A 20478-nucleotide genomic window follows, 5' to 3' on the forward strand; every position below is an offset into this window, starting at 1 on the left:
CTTTTTTTTCACCCAGGACCTCGGGGTGCTGGAGGAGGGACAGGGGGAGATTAGAGGCTTTAAACTCTTCTTTGAGGAGGTGGACAAGAGAGGAGCTGGGGAAGAGATGGGAAGGTTTCTGAATACCATAGAACCGAGCTGGGTTGCTTTTTTTTCCTTTCCTGCTATAGAGAAATTAACTTTTTTCCCTATGTTTAGGAGCCAAAGAAATATTACAAACAAATCATATTTATGACAACAATGAGCAACAGAGTAAAGCTAGAGTGAAAATTGGAGTAAAGGCTTTGGGACAGCAGGTTACACAGAGCAAAGCAGGACACGGTCCTTGAGCTAGTCTTGTTTTTCATCTTCCTTTTCCTTCCCCATGACTTTCTGTCCTCGTCTTAAAATGGTTTCAGCTGCCGTCTCATCAGCACCATTAATGGGGATGAAGATCCCTGTTCCTTATTTACCTAATGAGAAAAGGTTAAATTGGTAAAGAAATACATAAAATTAAAATAAAGAGAAGCAACCTAGTTTAGTACATCAAAGTGGACTTGAAAAATTTGAAGTCACATGGTTTTCTGTGCCATAAAAATCTCTAACAAAATAACTTGACACATATGTGTTATTTGAAGGCTGCCTTCAAAAGAACTCAAGGCTTTATATTTATTTTTCTCAACCATAGCTGAAGTACTCAAAGAAGTACTTAATAATTTTAGTTTTCTGGTTTTCAAACCATTATGATGTTGTGTTTTTCAAAGTGAGGGCCACACACTTGCGGGCTGAACACCAGGGCCGGGGGAAAACGTTTGCACATCTGCTTTGCTTCTAGGCCAGACTGGTCCAGTATGATGCTTCTAAGAACATTCCTCATTCTTCAACTCCCAGTACATCAGCATATTTCATAACCCTTTAGCTTTTTGAAGTGCTAAATAGTGTATAATTACTTTTTAAATTAAAACCTATACATTTGAATTTTTAAGCAATTTTGGAGAATTCTGCTCCAATTTTCCTTGGGATCATGACCGCCACCCTGGTATGTATAGAACCTGGGACTGAAAAACAATCTCAGCTGTTAATAGTTAGAATTTTAAGATTGGGGGCCAAACATATTCAGTTCAATTTTATGAGTACAGATATGATTACAGAAACTTTTAAAATAGATATTTTACCAGTAAGTGTGGGACAATTGCAGACACTCTAAGAAAGCTTCTATTTTGTCTTTGCTTTCTTGATTTCTGAAATTCAAATAAATCCTAAGTCTAATAATGTAAAGAATTTTGGTATGGCTTTTCCTGAGAAGGAATGTAACAGAGAGCAAATAATGAGAAATAACTACTGTTAAATAAATGAATGGGGATGGACAAGCCTTTAGTGGCAGATGATGCTCTGAAAATGTTTAGGGCCACCCCCAAATCAACAAAGAAGCGATTCACTGATTTAAAAGTGGTAGCATTTTTTGAGAGGGATGAGGGTGTCCCTCTTTAAACATTTTTATCGAATATATAGAGGTGACATTGGTTAATAAAATTATATATGTTTCAGGTGTCCAATTCTGTCATACATCATCTGTCTATTGTATTGTGTGTTTACCATGCAAAGTCAAGTCTTCTTCCATCACTTGACTTCCGTCAAGTCTCCCAACCCTCTCCTACCTCCCCCAACCCTGCTTCCTGTCTAACAATCCCCATGCTGTTGTCTGTGTCTATGAGTGTTTTTTCTTAGTCCCTTCACTTTTTTTCACCCAGACCCATAATTCCCTTCCCCTGAGGATGGTCTTCTTATCTAATATTTGGCCAACATATAAATTAATGGTGTCTTAAATTTGTATGATGGAATATTCGCTCTCTTTTAGCTCTGATGTTGTAAAATACTCCACAACATATGATGGTTATATCTACACACTGAAATTCCTTAAGAATTTCCAACTACATCAGTATTTTTAATAATAAGACAACTCTATAATGACACAAAATAATATATTTTTTAGATTTAATGGCAAATAGTAAATCCTTATATGTATATTTTTATTTTAGAAACAAAAGAAAATAAAATATTAACAGGTGTCAGTTACTAAGTAGAATATCTGAGTAGGTAGCATATGTCAATATTTAATATTTGTGTTCTGTTTAAAAGTTTAAATACCTGTATTTTTCTTTCACATTTGACTCCTGAATATCCAGTGCGGCAAGAACACGCATCAGGAAGTACACACCTGCCTCCGTAAAGACACTTTTGACTGCAAATTGCTGCAATACACACATTTTTTCAATTACCATTTGACACAAGTGTTTGTGATACATTCTATTCCAGTCCTAAGTTATTCAACCACTCAGCTACAAAAGCAGTCATAAGAATCTATGAATGACCAACTGTTCACCCATCTTCCTGTAACCAGAGTGCAAACCATAAGCACACACACACACCAAAAAACGATACGCCAAAGACTCAACACAACACTTTTACAATGATATAAAAACATTATTAAAGTAAAAAAAACCTTTTCATTGGCTACATGTTAAAGTATTTTAAAATATATATATTTTAATCTTTACAGAGAAGATTCAAATAAGTAACAGAAGATGGCATTCATAATTTACTTTTCAACAATTTAGCACAAATTTCAAAAAGACGATTCACCACAGGCCAGTACACGGACAACACAGAAAATTTTATACACCATCAGGCATTTAAAATGAAATGACTCTACTGGAGACTTTTTAAAGATTTCCACACTGTCTGTACTAGAAAGTTTTTCCTTAAAACCTCTCCTAATGAAATTTAAAATTGCCACTATTTCAATATATCTCAGTATCATTTATCTATCAATCAACCTACCTACCTGCCTACCTACCTATCATCTATGTACCTACCTATAGAAACAAAATTCTTACAATAGTGATAACTTCTAAACTAAAATTTTCCACATAAGGGGAAAGGTCAAGTGGATTATATTAATAGTGTGGAACTTAATATATCATTTAAAGTTATGTTTTTAAGGATGTAGAAATGCGTTTAAGTAATATTCAGTGAAAAGCATAATATAACATTATACACAATACTCTTATTTTTCATGGGACAGGGATCTGCTTTAATAGCTCTGTTGGAAATTGGTAGTATAACTTGAGATATTTCCTTTGGTATAAATGCAACATTTAAAGGTTATGTTTTCATCGGGACTGTTATGTGGTCAGGTGGGTTGTGTAATGCACAAAGCTGCACAACTAAGCACTGTTCACACCACATCATGGATCTGAATAGTTACTAAATGATTTTCCAGAGAATGGCAGTGGGACATCTTGTTCAAATAACATCACCAATATTTAGACAGTCTCTGGATAGCTGTAAATAAAGTCTTTTGAGGAAGGGAACTTTTAAAAATCTCGTTCCCTGGCATATGTCATCAGTGTGGCTCAAATAAACGCATAAAAATTCCCTACAGGGCTGGACGTCTCTTGCGTCAGCGCTTACGTCACGTAGTGCGTCCGCACTTCAAAGAAGCTCCGCCAGGATCACGCCAACTTCCTGCTAAATAGCAAGTGAACTTGGTGAGTTTCTCTCAGAATTCTGGGTCTTCTTACTCTTAAGTAGCCGGCCGTGGCTTAATTTACGCTGTGCTTAGAAAATTTTGGAGGTGGATAAAGGTTGAGATAACCCATGGAAAGGAAAAAAAACAAAAACTGTGTTGCGTGGTGTGGCTCAGTGTATTGAGCGCTGTCCTCTGAACCAAAGGGTCGCTGGTTCTATTCCCAGTGGGGGCCAATGCCTGGGCTGTGGGCCAGGTCCCCACTGGAGAGGCGGTGGCACACAAGAGGCAACGACACATTGATGTTAAAAAGAAAAAAAAAAGTTGCTGCTTTTAATTAACTTCAGCTTTTTAATCGGATTGCTTTCTAAGAGTCTTGAACAAAAGCTGTGCTGTTTACATGACTGAACTCTCTTTAGTTGCAAAAAAGAAAGAGTTGCTTCCCCAGCCCGAGTAGCCTAAGGGGTGACGGTAGTTGTTCAGACTTGACCGGCCTCTGAATCCCAATTGGCAGAGATGGACGCCACAGCGTGTCCAGTGTGGTGATGCTGCCAATCCCAGGGAAGCCGGCGGGCAGCCGGGGGAGAAGGGTGGGGCACCCTGGAGGGGTGTAGGGCTGGTTTTCCCTAGAAGTTTGCTCAAAGCTGTAACTCTCAAAATTAACCTGGAAAATCAGGCCTCCGAGGACGACGAGGTCCACCAGAATCAGCCTCCCAGTAATCCTAAGAGGCCGAAATGAGGGCCTTTGACACTTGTAAATGAATTTTTATGCACACAGTTTGAAAAAGCTGGCTCTAAAGATTGGTCTCTTGAAACTTCAAAAAGAGGATATAGCTAAATACATTAACACATGATGTCGTTTAGGTGTCAAACCAATTCTTGAGGTATTAAAAACGTATGTCCTAATTTTAAAAGGGCGGTCATTCGGAACTTGACTTGCCAAGGACACATATAAATTGTAAATGCTTCCAGAGGAAATTTCAATCCACTGGTTCTTTTATAAACTAGTGAGTTTATCTCATGGCTAAAAGGTTTCTGTTTGTGTGTGTATGTAGTAAATGTGAGATAATTTTCTACCTCTGAATAGTAGTGTTAAAAATTAATTTAAAGGCCATGGCTTGTAACAATTGGGTATTCTAAAATTCTTAAAAATATAAAAGCTAATTTAATGCTTTTCAAGTTTGTGTGATCTAAGATTAATTCTTAATAAATAAAAGCTAGCTTTAAGTTTGTTGGTTTAATCAAAACAGACATGTCTTTATTTTGCCTGGGTGTTGCAAAAATACTTTTATGTTAATGATTGACTTTTAGGTCTATAGATAATGTTTCTAGAAGTTATAAAGTGTCCAAGTTAAGGAGTTCATTTCTTACTTAGTTTGAATTAGAAATTGAGGTGTTATGGGTTAAAATTTTGTTATATGTAGAAACAAAATTTCGATATGTGTAGAAGGGCCTCTGGTACTTCCAAAGATTTGAAATTGCATGGGAAGCATTGTTGAATAAGTGATGAAAACTTCTAAGGTATATTGTACGGATAAACACTGGTTGTAAATTAAACAAATATTAGGGGCTATGGAAAACTCAAGACAGCTGCTTGGCTCTTCTCTGCTCCCTGGCTAATCATTATAACAGATTGAGGTTTGGAACCTATAGTAGAAAACCCAAGCTGTAGGCTTACGTATCTGACACTGCGTTCCTTCCCAGGTAGTAGGACAATGGCATATACTTGGAGCAATACACTCACCACCATTTCTACATTTCTGAAAGCAGATAGCTGCAAACAGAAATATAAACAAGTTAAAAAGATAATTTACTAGTCAAATCCTATCATAAACCACAACAATGTTCATTACAGGAAAAAAAGAGAAACAGTTAAAAGTTAATGATTAAAGGATCTTTTCCCTTAACATTTTTATCCAGAATATTTCTAATATCATTACTTATTCCTAAAAAACATGATTTTAATGGTCGTATAATGTTCTATTGGTAAAGCGCATAGTGATTTAACTTTACTCCAATTTTTAGACATTTATGTTGCTTCTCATTTTTCTCTTTGACCAATAAATTATCATAGCTGCTAATTTTAACTAATAATTTATAAAAAGAAAAAAAAACATTTGAATGAGGGAAGCTGCCATCATTTAAAAAACTAAGTGGATTTGAAAGAAGCGGCACTCTACCTTGGAGCTTCTGAATTGGTTGGTACAAGATGGGACCATGGATTTAGATAGTGATTTTTAAAGCCTTCACCTAACTACTACTTAAGACTAGGAGACCAGGACTTAAACACTTGCTATTTATCCTGGCAACTGTAGTAGCCTGACTGGAAAATACATTATACACTCTTCCTCTGCTAACTTGAAGGAATCAATTGAAAGGACTTTGCATTTTACTCAGATTTCTATTTCAAAAAGATATCACCTAAAATGAAACAAATAAGCAAAAATAAAAACAAACCATAACAAGGAAAGTGAATTTGTTTTGAATTCTAATTTATATTCAGAGGATAGTGTGAGCCTTAGCATTTTGAGAATTCCTCTTACGCGTGTTGCATTGTTTCCCCCTCCAGCCAGAAGGACAAGAACAAACGTTTGGTCCCACACATTTTCCTCCATTCATGCACACGGGATCACAGATACCTTAAGGTAACAAAGATGAGATATTAGCCTTTAAATAGCAGTAGTTTTGCTATGTAATGTGTTTGTTTTACCTGTAGTTGGCAAATACATGTAGAGGTGTCTTACTTTTTTGGCATCTCCTACCAGTGTATCCTTTGCGACAGGTGCACACATTATTTCTCATGCAGTGGCCACCGTTCTTACAGGGAGGGTAACAAATAGCTAAAAGAATACACAGCAGCAGTCTGTGAATATTACATATTCGGTATTGTACGTTACATATTGTATCAGGTACTTGTAATCTATGGGGCCATAAGGCAGAGAGATGTGCTATTAAATAAAAAGATCACACCTGCAAGTTATTAAAATCATCCTTTCTAAATCATAAAATGAAATGCTGAGAGCTATAAGCTGCTAGTGGGTTGGCACAATTTGCAATGTATTGGTGAAGTGTTCATAACAAATGGAATCTTTGGTATTACACTACATAAATTGTGAACTTTATCTTATGCTTCACCATGCTATGGAGTAAATTGTGAAATGATCTGGTCAAAACCAAGAAAATAAGTCAAAGTAAGAATGTCTTTTTTTCTGTCGTAATTAGAAAAATCTGAAAAATCTGTCATATAATATTGAGAAAATGCTTTTAAGTTAACTTATAAATACCTACTGAGGTAATGAATGCAAACCTTTATATGTGACATTTCTACGAAGTGTCACATGAGTGTTTGGTCAAAGTTTTTTTAACAATAAGTTCTTGGCTTTGTTAGGAATATAGATTACCCTTTTTTTAAAAAAATTACTTTATTTTATTGATTATGCCATTACAGTTGTTCTATTCCCCCCTTCATTCCCCTCCACCCTGAACCCCCCGCCCCCACCATTCCCCCTTTAGTTTATGACCATGTGTCTCAAGTTCTTTAGATTCTATATTTCCCATACTATTCTTGCCCTTCCCCTATCTATTTTCTACCTACCATCTATGCTACTTATTTTCTGTACCTTCTCCCCATTTCTCCTCCTCCCACTCCCCTGTTGCTAAACTTCCATGAGATCTTCATTTCTATGTTTCCACTCCTGATCTAGCTGTCCTCTTAGTTTGCTTTTGTCTTAGGTGTGGTTGTTAATAACTGTGAGTTTGTTGTCCTTCCACTGTTCATGTTTCTTTAACTTCTTTTTCTTAGATAAGTCCCTTTAACATTTCATATAATAAGGGCTTGGTGATGATGAACTCCTTGAACTTGATCTTATCTGAGAAGCACTTTATCTGTCCTTCCATTCTAAATGAAAGCTTTGCTGGTAGAGCAATATTGGTTGTAGGTCTTTGGATTTCATGACTTGGAATACCTCTTTCCAGCCCCTTCTTGCCTGGAAGGTCTCTTTTGAGAAATCAGCTGACAGTCTGATGGGAACTCCTTTGTAGGTGACTGTCCCCTTATCTCTTGCTGCTTCTAGGATTCTCTCCTTCATTTTAATTTTGGCTAATGTAATTATGATGTGCCTTGGTGTGTTCCTTCTTGGGTCAAACTTCTTTGGGACTCTCTGAGCTTCCCGGATTTCTTGGAAGTCTATTTCCTTTGCCAGATTGGGGAAGTTCTCCTTTATTATTTGTTCAAATAAGTTTTCCACTTGTGGCTGTGCCTTTCCCCCTTCTGGTACCCCTATAATTCAGATGTTGGAGCATTTAAAGATGTCCTGGAGGTTCCTAAGCCTCTCCTCATTTCTTTGAATTCTTGCTTCTTGACTCTTTTCTGTTTGGCCATTATTTGCTTTCTTCTGGTCCACTCCATTGATTTGAGTCCCAGTTTCCTTTCCATTGCAATATTGGTTTCCCGTGCAATTCCATTCATTTCAATTAGTTTTGCCTTCATATGTTTGTCTAATTTGTGGCTATAATCAACCAGTTCTGTGAGCATCCTGATCACCAGTGTTTTAAACTGTGCATCTGAAAGTTTTGCTATTTCGTGGTCACTTAGAGTTATGGGCTCTGGAGCTTTTAGATCTTCTTGAGCCATTTTCGGCCTGTTCATGCTCATTAAGTATGAGGAGTGGAGCCTTAGGTGTTCACAAGGGCGGGCTGCCTACGTCACTGGGTTGTGACGCTGTATGTGGGGGTGTGGTCAGAGAGGGAGCAATAGCGGTCCCCTCTGCTGCTTCCCACCACTGGGGCCTGCTCAGTCTGTGTCACTGCTCACTTTTTTGCTGGTCTGTCTGCGTGCAAATGTGTGACTGAGGTCAGCCTGCCGCCTTGCGCCCTCGCTGGGTCCGCCCGTTGCAACCCCACACCTGGTATCCACGTGCCTGAGTCCGTCTGACCGAGTTTTCCTGCGCAACCCCGCTCCACCAGCTGCTGGCTTCGCCCCTCTTACCGGTCTGGCTGAAGAATTCGTTGTTATCAGACTTCCTAAAAGTTCAATTTTCTGTGTTTTGGCTGTGTTTTCTGTTGCTAAAATTTTGTTGACTTTAAACTTTGTTGTGTGGGAAGGCACAGCGTCTCCATCTGTGCCTCCATCTTGGCAGAAGTCCTCAGGAATATAGATTAATCGTGAATGTGCTATCGCATCTTTTATATACTGTGTATGATTCTGTTCCATGAAGTTCAGGGGCTAATATTTCTCATCATTTATGAAAGGGTTATTATTGCTTCATGTTTCTTCCAGATATGACAATTGTATGTAATTGTTTTAAAAATAATAATAAATACACAGGCAATTTAAGATTTAGCTTTCCCTGAATGATAAATTAATGGACTTTAGATTGTCTTTTAAGAATGAATGTCCAATGAACTGGTTTTGATAACAGGGATGTTGCAGACTGACTCCCCATTTAAATTAGATTCATCTTAAATAGATGCTTTCTTTTCTTCCAAACACTGAAAGAAAAATTCAACTGATTTCAAATAGATTTATAAATAAAAATAGTGTGGTACTTTATATGAAAATACAGTGTAACTGAATTATTTTAGCAAATGTATTATTTTACTTTTTAAAATACTTTAAATTTACTTTTAGAGATGGAGAAGGGAAGGAGAATGGGAGAGAAACATCAGTGTGTGGTTGCTTCTCATGTGTCCCCTGCTGGGGACCTGGCCTGCAACCCAGGCATGTGCCCTGACTGGGAATCAAACAGGCAACCCTTTAATTCATGGGCCACTGCTCAATCCACTGAACCACCACAACAAGGGCGTATTATTTTCTTTTGATTCTTATTGAATTTATTGGAATGACATTAGTCAATAGAATTACATAGGTTTCATGTACACAGTTCTATAACACATCATCTGTATATTGTATTGTGTTCATCATCCAAAGTCAAGTCTCCTTCCATCACCATTTATTGCCTCTTGACTTTCTTCTCTCCCCACCCCTCCCCACCCCCTTGCCCTCTGGTGATCATTGTACTGTTGTATGTGTCTATGAGTTTGTTTGTTTTTTCTTCATCACTTAGCAAATGGATAATTTTCATATTTTACTGAGCTATTTTTCTGGTTAATACTTGAGTCTACTTTCTCTGGTGTTTTTATTGCTACTTTTTATTTTGGAGAAATGCTCTTTTATTTTCTGCTTCTTAATCTTTATGCAATTGAAGATTATTTCTATTTATTAAAAATATATTATTTTTATTACAAAAACACCACAGGAAATAGCTGTGGTTAGAAATTTAGAACTTAAAAAAGTAAATAAACAGACCTATTTATGATGAGTAACTTTGCTACAATCAATACTCATCCATTCCACAAAACTTGATTTATAGAGATAACATAACATTTATTTAAAAAGGTACATGTGATAAGAGTAAGTATAGAGAAATGGATGGCACTACAGTTAGGCTTGGTCCTGTCTACCCCCTAATCCCATTTCAGAAAAAGGAGATTTAGAAAAAAATTCACCTTCCTATATCTATTTACAGCATTCCTCCTAGGCTTGAGATAAATCTTTCATCTGAACTCCAAAGTGAGCCAAGTACTCTGGCCTCAGCTTCTGTGTGGATCAGGCTAATGGCATTCAAGGGGTGAAGGAAATTGGAAGTTGTATTGAATCATCTCTCCAGCTACACATTATAAGCCTTGGTTATTAATAGTGTAGTCTAACTCTTTCATGATATTTCTAGCTCTTTTTCTATCTTTCTCTTTGAAAATATATAGAACCCACAGTATATACTCATTATAGCTTAGTCTTAACCATAGTCTGCCTGATTTCATTCAATGGCTTTTGGTGTGTGTACCATCTTTCCTTCCTACCAGTTGGCCTCATATGTCTCAAAAGGGCATGTGATTTAATAAGAATAAAGATCATATTTTTATTTCTTCTGCATCTCTATAACATGTCTTATTAACAATAATACTATTATTTAATAGTATCTGGCAGCCCTGGCTGGTGTATCTCAGTGGATTGAGTGAGGGCCTGTGTAGCAAAGGGTTGCCAGTTCCATTCCCAGTCAGGGCACATACCTGGGTTGCAGGGCAGGTCCCCAGTAGTGGGTATGTAAGAGGCAACCACACACTGATGTTTCTCTCCCTCTCTTTCTTCTTCCCTTCCCCTCTCTCTAAAAATAAATAAATAAAATCTTAAAGAAAATAGTAGCTGGTAATGTGTTGACAGTATGTCTCACTTGTACCTGACAGCAACTGTGTGGTTCAAACTTGAAAGCTAAGATTGTTAAGCCCTGTAAACCTTGGGTAAATTTCCAAAATCCATGTCAGCTGAGAAGTTGTAGAGACTAGCTAATTCTGAAACCTGCTAACATGACATGTGTTCAGTAGATCCTTTTTAGTTCTACTTGATAATTTAGAGATTTCCCTCCTTTTCCAGCTATACAGTTGGCATGTAAATTTTAGAGAAATGTTTTTATATCTTACATTTACTTTAAGCATTTAAGTACTGATAGTATAAGAGATGTAACTTTTCATTTCCTATCTTACATTCTCTGCTCAACACTACTTATAACTCATAAACATGGGTTTCAACTTAGTCTCCTGGTTTTCAAGATCTGCCTTAACTTTGTCTTCACTCCCTCCATTTTGCTGCCTGGTTCCTTAGAGGAAATCTGAATTAAAAGAACTCCTATGTGCACATATCTAGTATTAGAGTGATGATTGTTTTTTTTTCCCTGTCTCAATTGAAACCCAAGACTCCTAGCCAAACTCCAAATGAAAGAATGAGATCAAATCAAAATGAAACATGGCAAGAAAAGTATAGATTTTAGGAATTAAATTATGATGTGTCCTGACATGCTTTTACTAAAAAATCTACACTACATTTTCTGTAAACTCAGAAATATGAATATCAGAAAATACATCTCAAATTTCATTTATCGACCTTAGTTCATACCTACTCTCACAGCTTCAGGACATGCTCATTATTCTGAAAAACCCTAAAGCATCAACATTATGAAGGAAAGTATTAAAATAACAGGCATTTTTCATGTTCACATTACACAGCTGTGCAAAGCTGACTCTGCATAAATGTTTAACGAAACTAAAGTCAGAAGACATCATGAGGTAATAGTGGGCAACAGATTGAGCACAGGCCAAATTTTTTTGCTGAAAAGACAACAAAAATGACACCATTTCATTATAATAAGCTGTAAAAAAAACTTTGGTTATTTGTTTTAAACTTTGGTCCTGCAAAACTGCACAGACAGCTGGGACAGTTGTGAGCTGAATATATGTTGAATAAATATAACCATTTTTCTTAATAACTCTGATACGTTTTTATGAAGTGAGCCTTTGGTGGCCAGACTAGAACATAATATGAAATAGAGAAAAACACTAAAGAGCATCTTCCCTTTTGGAACTTGTCTCTCAGTATTCCCTCAGAGTTTTGTTTATGTTCGTCTAACTTTGCCTTTGCACTTTTATTTATAAAGGAAAAATAATTACCATTCTGACACTGGGCACCAAAGAATCCATTTGGACAGAGGCAAGTGTTTGGCTTATAACAGGAACCAGCATTGAGGCAAACAGGGTCACACAAAGCTAATGAACAGCAGGAGGGAGAGAGACGGTAACAGTTTTATTATTTAAAGAATAAAAGCTACATGAGGGTACAAAACAGTGCATAAGGGGATATTTTATTTTTACTGCAAGTAAAATATAGTCTATAATTAACTAGACTTTAATTAATAGTCTATAATTAATTAGACTTTTCCAAACATAAGAAGAATAAAATAACTGTGTAATAGCTTTGCAAGTCTGTTCATTAAGCTTACAAATAAGTACCAAGGTAAGAATGTGAAGGCTGTGGTTAGAGCTCACAATGCCCTGGGTAAGCTGGAAGAATGACTCGCAGTTATAAGTCAATTCAAAAGCTCAAGCAGGATGGTCTGTGATCTGCTCAAGTACATGCGGCCATGTGTACCTCTTCAACCCTCCTTCCCAATTCCAAAAGGAAGTCTACACTCAAGTCCTAGCACACTCAAAAACAGTCTTGTCTTTCTTTTTGCTTCTTTATCTTTGCTCCATTTTGAAAGGTACCTTGATTTCATTATTCTTTTCTAAAATTAATTTATGGGAGTAACACTGGTTAATAACATTATATAAATTTCAAGTACATAATTTCATAATACAACATCCATATACTACTTTGTGTGCTCACCACCCAAAGTCCAGTCTCCTTCCATCACCACGTATGTGGCCCCCTTTACTATCATCCTTCTCCCCCCACTCCCTTCCCTTCTGGTAACCACCATATTGTTGTCTGTGTCTATGAGTTTGTTTGTTCGTTTATTGTTTTTTGTTTCATACCCCACATATGAGTGAAACTTTTGTTCATCTTTGAACCCAAATTTTATCTACTCTCTGAGGTCTACCTCAAATACATTTTTTATCTAAACTGTACTTCCCAAAATTAATTTCCCTCTTCTCTGCTTCCAAGAAACCATATATTAATTACATAACTTATTATAACTCAACTTGTATCATTGTCTTTCTAAAATTGTATCCCGTGTCTCTTTCACTAATGATATGCTCCTTAAAATCAGGGCAAAATCAAATTGATCTTTGTTTCCCTTTGCATCATGCTTCACACATAGTTGGCAAGCAACAAATGCTGACTTAAATCTGTGAGAGAAAAGCTGTTAGATCACAATGTATTAGATTAAACACAGGGAATTGCAAACATCGCTGCCAAAGCAGTAAGCCCAACAGTGTGATAAATAAATGAAATCATGTGACGGTGCCCAGTTATCCAGAATTGCTTCAGTGTTTAATGAAACAGAAAGTCTGTGGGGGGGGGGGGAAACTGAAAAGAGATCTAGAAGATGCAGTACAGATATATGTCTCTCTCCACTGTAAGGCAAGCGAATGAAGAAAATATGAACGCAAAAAATATAATATTGGGTAGGTTGGGTAGCATTAAAACTGTCTATAGTTTAATACAAGAAAAGAGAAGGAAGGTGAAAGATAGGTTTTTAAAAATATGTCTGAAGTAAAAACTTCATACCAATCTTGTCAGATTAGTTTTGTGTTTGGGGTGTGAGTCTTTAGAACATTGTTGCATTTAAAATTTGTTTTCACTGACCTATTTATTGGAAATATTTTTTACTTTACCTGTGCTGCAGGTGGGTCCATACCAGCCAGGCTTGCACTGGCAAACATCTGGTGTAAGGCATTCACCTCCATTTTCACAGTGCCTGTTACAAACCACTGAGATCATAGGATAAAAATAAAAGAAAGGTTAATTAGGTTTGGAATTGGTTGTATTATTGGCTATTATCTAGCTAGCTCATAACTGCCAATCATATGTTCTAATTAATAAGATCAGAGAGAAAGATAAAAATAATTTATCCTTTGGTTTTAAATGGTTTCCAGTTCTCATATTCATTTATTTTTATTTTCATTTTTTATTTTTGCTAATAGAGAAAGGAAAAGTAGAAAACCATTGAATGGTAAATAAGAAATGGCCATTTGGAAAAATTATTAGTTACTGATGAAAGCTTTCACAGACATGAGTTAAATGACAAACTTATATGCAATTCAACAGACTGAATTCTCATCTAAAAAAAGTGGAGAAATGGTTATGGATAAGATCAAAGAGAAAATTACTTCTAAGAAGAAACTTCTTTATCTTAATTTTGGCACCTAGCACTCCCAGTAGTATGCAGAATGTTCACTGTGGTAATAAATCATGAATGTATGGGTTTTACTTGGTGTTTCAGTTTATATCAGTTAGCATCAAAGCCATCAACTATTCAAAGGAGCAGTTTCATTATATGAGACCACTTTGCTTACTTCTTTCACACCTGGGTCCCACAAAACCATAAGGACAAGTACAGAGATTTCCAGCCAAGCAGGTGCCACCATGTTGACAAGGCGGGCTACAGATTTCTGCAGAAACAGATTATGTTGTTGAGTCAGCTTTCAATTTTCAAAACGTCAGTTTACATTTATGAAGCACAGATACGCTAAAAACTTCTTTTCAGAGCAAATTATAATAAGCTTAATTATCTTTTACTATGAACTTTGTTTCTGTGGGATTCACTATGAGTTCACACTCTGAAAACACCCACAAAACATTAGCATGTCTTGGTTTATAAAACTTACAGCTAACTGAATGGAAATCAATAATCTTAGCTTTCTTCTGTAAAGTGAAACTTGAACTTAATGCATTTATGCCTACAAATAGAACACATATAATTATTTTCATATGCTACTGATACTATTTCTGTAATTTATTCTAGACTTACTTTAATTTATTAATGTGTACCTTGTTATGAAAGCATTTAATGTGGCTCTATTTTATTAACAATTATATTACTGTCTACCAACATGTATTCTTTAAAAATACTATTTTTATAATAACGAATTTGTTTTTAAATATTATCCACTGTAGGAATAACATTTTATAAAGTCTCAAGATTTGAACCAAAACAATAAAATTATATGGCTGTAGACATTCAATAATCAGGTGTCCTTTGCTTGAAGGTAAGAATATGTGTAGGAATATGGCAACCTGTAACTAAACCTCAAAAAATTATTCCTGGAGATAATTTTGCCAATGATGAATAAGCTGATGCTCTTTGGATCTCTGTTTTAGAAATTTAAGTTTTTTTGATGTTCAAATAAATTATTTTAAACATTAAAAATTTTGACTCACCAACATTAATGAATATATATGGGTATATATACAGTAAAACTGACTATATTTAAAGAAAATGTTTTATTTTAGCACTATTATTTGATTTCCAATTTGAAGTATTACCTTCCTCACAGGTTGTTCCACTGTGTCCTGGAGGACATTCACAAATGTTAGGTTTAATGCATTTTCCATGGTTTTTGCAATCAGGATGACATACAGCTGTATAAAATGAAGCTCATGGTTAGAGATATCAATTATCAATTAAATTAATTGTGCAAACTAATGAGTGTTACACCTACCCGTTTGGCAGTTAGAGCCAGTGTAACCAGGTTTACATTTGCATATGTTTGGGGCCACACACTCCCTCCCTTTTCCACATGGGTGTTTACAGATGGCTGCAAAAATCAAGGACAAAGGGCTGAGTTGTTGGCACGGTCTATACATGTTGCCTGTAAACTTAGTCATAATAAAAGTAAAATTCTCTGAAATTTGAAAAATTTGAGTTACTAAGCACTAGTAACTCAAATGTAATAACCACTATATTTATCCATGAAATTATTTTTCTCCCTATATTTGTTTTACTACTAGAATGAGTGAGAAAAATGATTAATAGGGTAAGAAAAAAGAACCAGATGGGTAATTCCTCCCAGAGTAAAACCTGATGTTAGAGGTGGCTGCTAACCATAAACAGGATTACAGTTTTTTCCAGAAGGCAGTGGAGTGTCAGATACTAATAAGGTAAATGTTGATGAATGGCAGAGATAATCAGAATTTTGAAGATGCCAGGAACACATCAGAAGTTTATAGGTTTGTATTCCTTAAGCTTCTAGAGCTACCTGATGAATTCTAAATGCATGAAGTTGTTTTTTTTCATTTGTTAATAATAAGGTTTCATATTGTAAACATGTAAGTCTTTAAGATTATTATTATTATTATTATTCCTACAGAAAAAACAAACAAACTAAACAACAAGAGTTCCTCTAGGGAATACTGAGAACAAAGGAATACTCCAACACACTATTGTTTAAGTAAGTCTCAAATAGATCAAAACAAAATAACAATGACAAAAAATAGCTTCTGTGTCATCAAACATTTGATTTGCATCAGAGAAAACAATGCTGATAATTGTATAAAAAAAGTAAATGCTTTTTTCAAAGTTAATGTGATGCCCAGTTTGTTTTATTCTCAAAATTTAAAGGAATTCTAGAGAAACCTAGTTTATGCAAATAAACAAGTATGCCAGAACTAATAATTCAAAGAGCGAATGCCCACTGTGAGCTGAAAAGAACCCAGACCACAATGTGATTCACATCCTTATCTCATCTCTTTAGCTGCTTAGTTTCAGGAAAGTTAGCCCTCTCAGGCTCTGCTTTCTTATCTGTTTAATGAGAAAAAAATAACACCCTGGGGTTATTTAATTTGTGGGGTCCTTGTGGATTATGTGACAAACTTTATAAAAAATGTTTCCATTGAACCTGGAACACAGTAGGTACTCAACAAATATATTTATATTATGTAGTTATAATTCTACTGAATATATAATTAAAAATAACTCAGAAACTCCCATGTTAAGTTCTAAAATGTGAAAAATGCAGGCAAATTATAAATATATAAAATGAATAGAAATTAGTGAACTAAATGGAATAAATAGAAATTAATAAATAATGGAAAGCATATCTTTTTAAATACTTTAACATGAACTAGATAGTTTTCTTTGAATCTTCTGAAGAGTTTTCATACTACCTCTGCAGTTGATTCCATCTCCGTAAAATCCAGAGGGACAGCGGCCACATCGGAAGTGACCGTCCGTGGTTGGCACGCAGGAAACCCCAGGAAAGCAAGGAGATTTAGCACAAGTTGATGTTTTGGTTGACTCGGGATTTTCTGGCAAAATAGCGATGGCAAACCCATTCTTGTGTTGTGTGTAACTTTGGGCAGACGTGTTAATTTGAGAATTATGTCCTCCTGCTTCTGTTTGGATGGTGCCCTGGGTAACATTTGCTTCGTCACGGGAATGGTTTGTGTTAATGCCTATAGCACTATGGTTGTTCACAGGAACTACTAACTCTCCCAAACTGAGATTTGTACTCAGAATATGATCCACATGTTTAAAACCTGGTGTCTGATGAGAAATAGGCTTTGAATTATTTATTTGAGTTGTAACTGATTTGAACAAGAAATAAGAGGTGGTGTTGGTTTTGATAGTAGCCGGACTGTGGGTAGAACTTGCAGAAGTTAGTAAATGCTCTTCTGATGGTGACTGAAAATTTGTATCTAAACAACAAAAAGAGAGAGAAAGAGAGAGAAATGTTAGTCAATAATATTTATTGTCTGCTCTCCTCACAGTTTTGAATGTTAAGTAATTCATTCCTTCATTTAACATTTATTACATGTGTAGCACTATACTAGGAGATGTGCAGTGATGAGGAGTCGTCCTGTGACTCCTGCCTTCAAGAAACTTATAATCTGGTTCCCAGATGTGTGGGCTTGAATAAACGCCATTGCCCCGCTCTGACCATGCCCCCACATACAGCATCACAACCCAGCGACCTGGGTGGCCCCGCCCTGGTGAACACCTAAGGCTCCGCCCCTCATACATAACAGGTGTGAACAGACCAAAACAGCATGGCTCAAGAATAGCTCAAAGCCCCAGAACCAATAATTCTAAGTGACCCAGAGATAGCCAACCTGTCAGATGCACACTTCAAAACACTGGTGATCAGTACCTTCTCCCCCCTTATCCTCCTCCCTCTTCCCTGTTGCTAACTCTCCATGAGATCTTCATCTAAAGAACGTGAGACATGTGGTCATAAACTAAAGGGAGGGGGAATGGTGGGGGAGGGGGGTTCAGGGTGGAGAGGAATGAAGGGGGGAATAGAACAACTGTAATGGCATAATCAATAAAATTTTTAAAAAAAATTGGGAGGCTCAATAAAGCACAAAGTTGCCTTAAAAAAACCCCAAAACAAAAAACACTGGTGATCAGGATGCTCATAGAACTGGTTGATTTTAGTCACAAACTAGAGGAACAAATGAAGGCTAAACTAATTGAAATGAAGGGAAATGCACAGGAAACCAATATTGATAGAAAGGAAACTGGGACTCAAATCAAGGGAGTGGACAAGAAGGAAGAAAGAAACAACCAAACAGAAAAGAATGAAAAAACAAGAATTCAAAAAAATGAGGAGAGACTTAGGAACCTCCAGGACATCTTTAAACATTCCAACATCCAAATTATAGGGGTACCAGAAGGGGAAGGGGAACAGCCACAAGTGGAACACTTATTTGAACAAATAATAAAGGAGAACTTCCCCAATCTGGCAAAGGCAATAGACTTCCAGGAAGTCCAGGAAGCTCAGAGAGTCCCAAAGAAGTTGGACCCAAGAAGGAACACACCAAGGCACATCATCATTACATTAGCCAAGATTAAAATGAAGGAGAGAACCCTAGAAGCAGCAAGAGATAAGGGGACAGTCACCTACAAAGGAGTTCCCATCAGACTGTCAGCGGATTTCTCAAAAGAAACCTTCCAGGCAAGAAGGGGCTGGAAAGAAGTATTCCAAGTCATGAAATCCAAAGACCTACATCCAAGATTGCTCTATCCAGCAAAACTTTCATTTAGCATGGAAGGACAGATAAAGTGCTTCTCAGATAAGATCAAATTCAAGGAGTTCATCATCACCAAGCCCTTATTATATGAAATGTTAAAGGGAATTATCTAAGAAAAAGAAGATAAAAATATGAACAGTAGAAGGACAACAAACTCACAGTTATTAAGAACCACACCTAAAACAAAAGCAAACTAAGAAATGGAATTAATGAAATGGAATTAAATCCAGATTACAAAATAATATAGCAGAAGGAATGAAGGTGTATAGGTATTATATTAGCAAATGCACATTAGTAAAATACTTTTTCTTTTGAAATTTAATATCTTAGGGTGCACATTAAAGCTAGACCAGGAGCAGAACCATAGAAATGAAGATCACATGGAGGGTTAGCAACAGGGGAGTGGGAAGAGGAGAAGGGGGAAAAGGTACAGAGAATAAGTAGCATAGATGGTGGGTAGAAAATAGATAGGGGGGAGGGCAAGAATAGTAGGGGAAATATAGAATCTAAAGAACTTGTGACACGTGAACATAAACAAAAGGGGAATGGTGGGGGAGGGGTGTGCAGGGTGGAAGGGAATGAAGGGGGGGAATAGGACAACTGTAATGGCATAATCAATAAAATACGTATTTTAAAAAGAAACAATCTATTTGAATACAGAGATAACACAAATGTTAAACAGTGTCACAATTAAAGGACGACAACTAATTATTTTATTAAGAGTTAGAAATAGTCAGCAAACATATGTTATCAATTAATACACATTAGGCTTCAAAATAAAAGAAAGCCCTGACCGGTGTGGCTCAGTTGGTTGGGTGTCCTGCAAAGCTGAAGGTCGTCCAGTGTGTTCCGGTCAGGGCACATGCCTGAGTTGTGGGTTTGGTAGCTGGGTGGGGTGCTTAGGAGGGGGATTGACATTTCTCTTTCACATCATTTCACTAGTTCTTTCTCCCTCCCTTCCCCTTTTTCTAAAAAAATAAGCAGAACTCCCTCCTTGAGAACTCAGTGTTGTTAAGGCTACTAGAAAGGGAGGACAGAAACTGAATGCTTACATAAAAATTAATTGATAAATTGTATAAATGCTATTTTGTATGAAAGGAAAAGAACTGTGACTGTAATCCTTTTACCAATTTGACAAAATGTGATTTTATATCCTCATCTTTATTGATTGCTCAAGTAGGAAACATTTTTGTGTGTCTTCTTTTTTGGGGGGGTATGATATTTTTCTGCATTCAACAGTACTCTATTTTCCTTAGCCAGTAACTCTTTTTTTTTAAAATTTATTTGGTATGGAAAAAGCTAATTAATTTTACAGTATAGACAATTTTAAGTGGAGATTAGGTATGTTTCCCCTTTATATTTTCTACCATCAATTTACGGTTGATTGTTGCATTTTTTTCATGCCCAGCTTCTCATATCCCTTACAATATGAAAATGGGAAACCAAATCAAAAGCAGGAAAAGAAAATATACCAAAACAACAATAAAAAATTAAAATCCTTGACATAGTTGACAAACAGAAATAAGAACAATGGACGATTTTTAGTAATTTTGAGGACTTCATAAAACACAGAAAGCACAGGAGTTCAGACTAACAGAGAAACAGGAGTGTACCAAATACAGGCCAAAACAAAATAACACCCATGCAGTAATTAATCACAACAAAA

The 20478-nt window shown here is 36.2% G+C and overlaps 1 protein-coding gene across 1 annotated transcript in view; it reads right to left on the reverse strand.

The window, feature by feature from the left end:
- Nucleotides 1–383: 383 nt before the first annotated feature.
- VWDE (von Willebrand factor D and EGF domains) overlaps nucleotides 384–20478 on the reverse strand; it is a 63918-nt gene continuing 43823 nt past the window's right edge. The window contains exons 20-30 of the mRNA XM_053655054.1: nucleotides 16947–17477; nucleotides 15503–15598; nucleotides 15327–15422; nucleotides 14357–14452; nucleotides 13676–13771; nucleotides 12008–12103; nucleotides 6253–6348; nucleotides 6052–6147; nucleotides 5187–5282; nucleotides 2128–2231; nucleotides 384–452 (exon numbers count right to left, since the gene is read on the reverse strand). Of these exons, the coding sequence (XP_053511029.1) occupies nucleotides 384–452; nucleotides 2128–2231; nucleotides 5187–5282; nucleotides 6052–6147; nucleotides 6253–6348; nucleotides 12008–12103; nucleotides 13676–13771; nucleotides 14357–14452; nucleotides 15327–15422; nucleotides 15503–15598; nucleotides 16947–17477 (1472 nt within the window). The remainder of the gene's footprint in view (nucleotides 453–2127; nucleotides 2232–5186; nucleotides 5283–6051; nucleotides 6148–6252; nucleotides 6349–12007; nucleotides 12104–13675; nucleotides 13772–14356; nucleotides 14453–15326; nucleotides 15423–15502; nucleotides 15599–16946; nucleotides 17478–20478) is intronic.

The sequence above is a fragment of the Artibeus jamaicensis genome, unplaced genomic scaffold, assembly GCF_021234435.1.
Source record: "Artibeus jamaicensis isolate MK-2021 breed Jamaican fruit bat unplaced genomic scaffold, CSHL_Jam_final contig_923, whole genome shotgun sequence".
Lineage (NCBI taxonomy): Eukaryota > Metazoa > Chordata > Mammalia > Chiroptera > Phyllostomidae > Artibeus > Artibeus jamaicensis.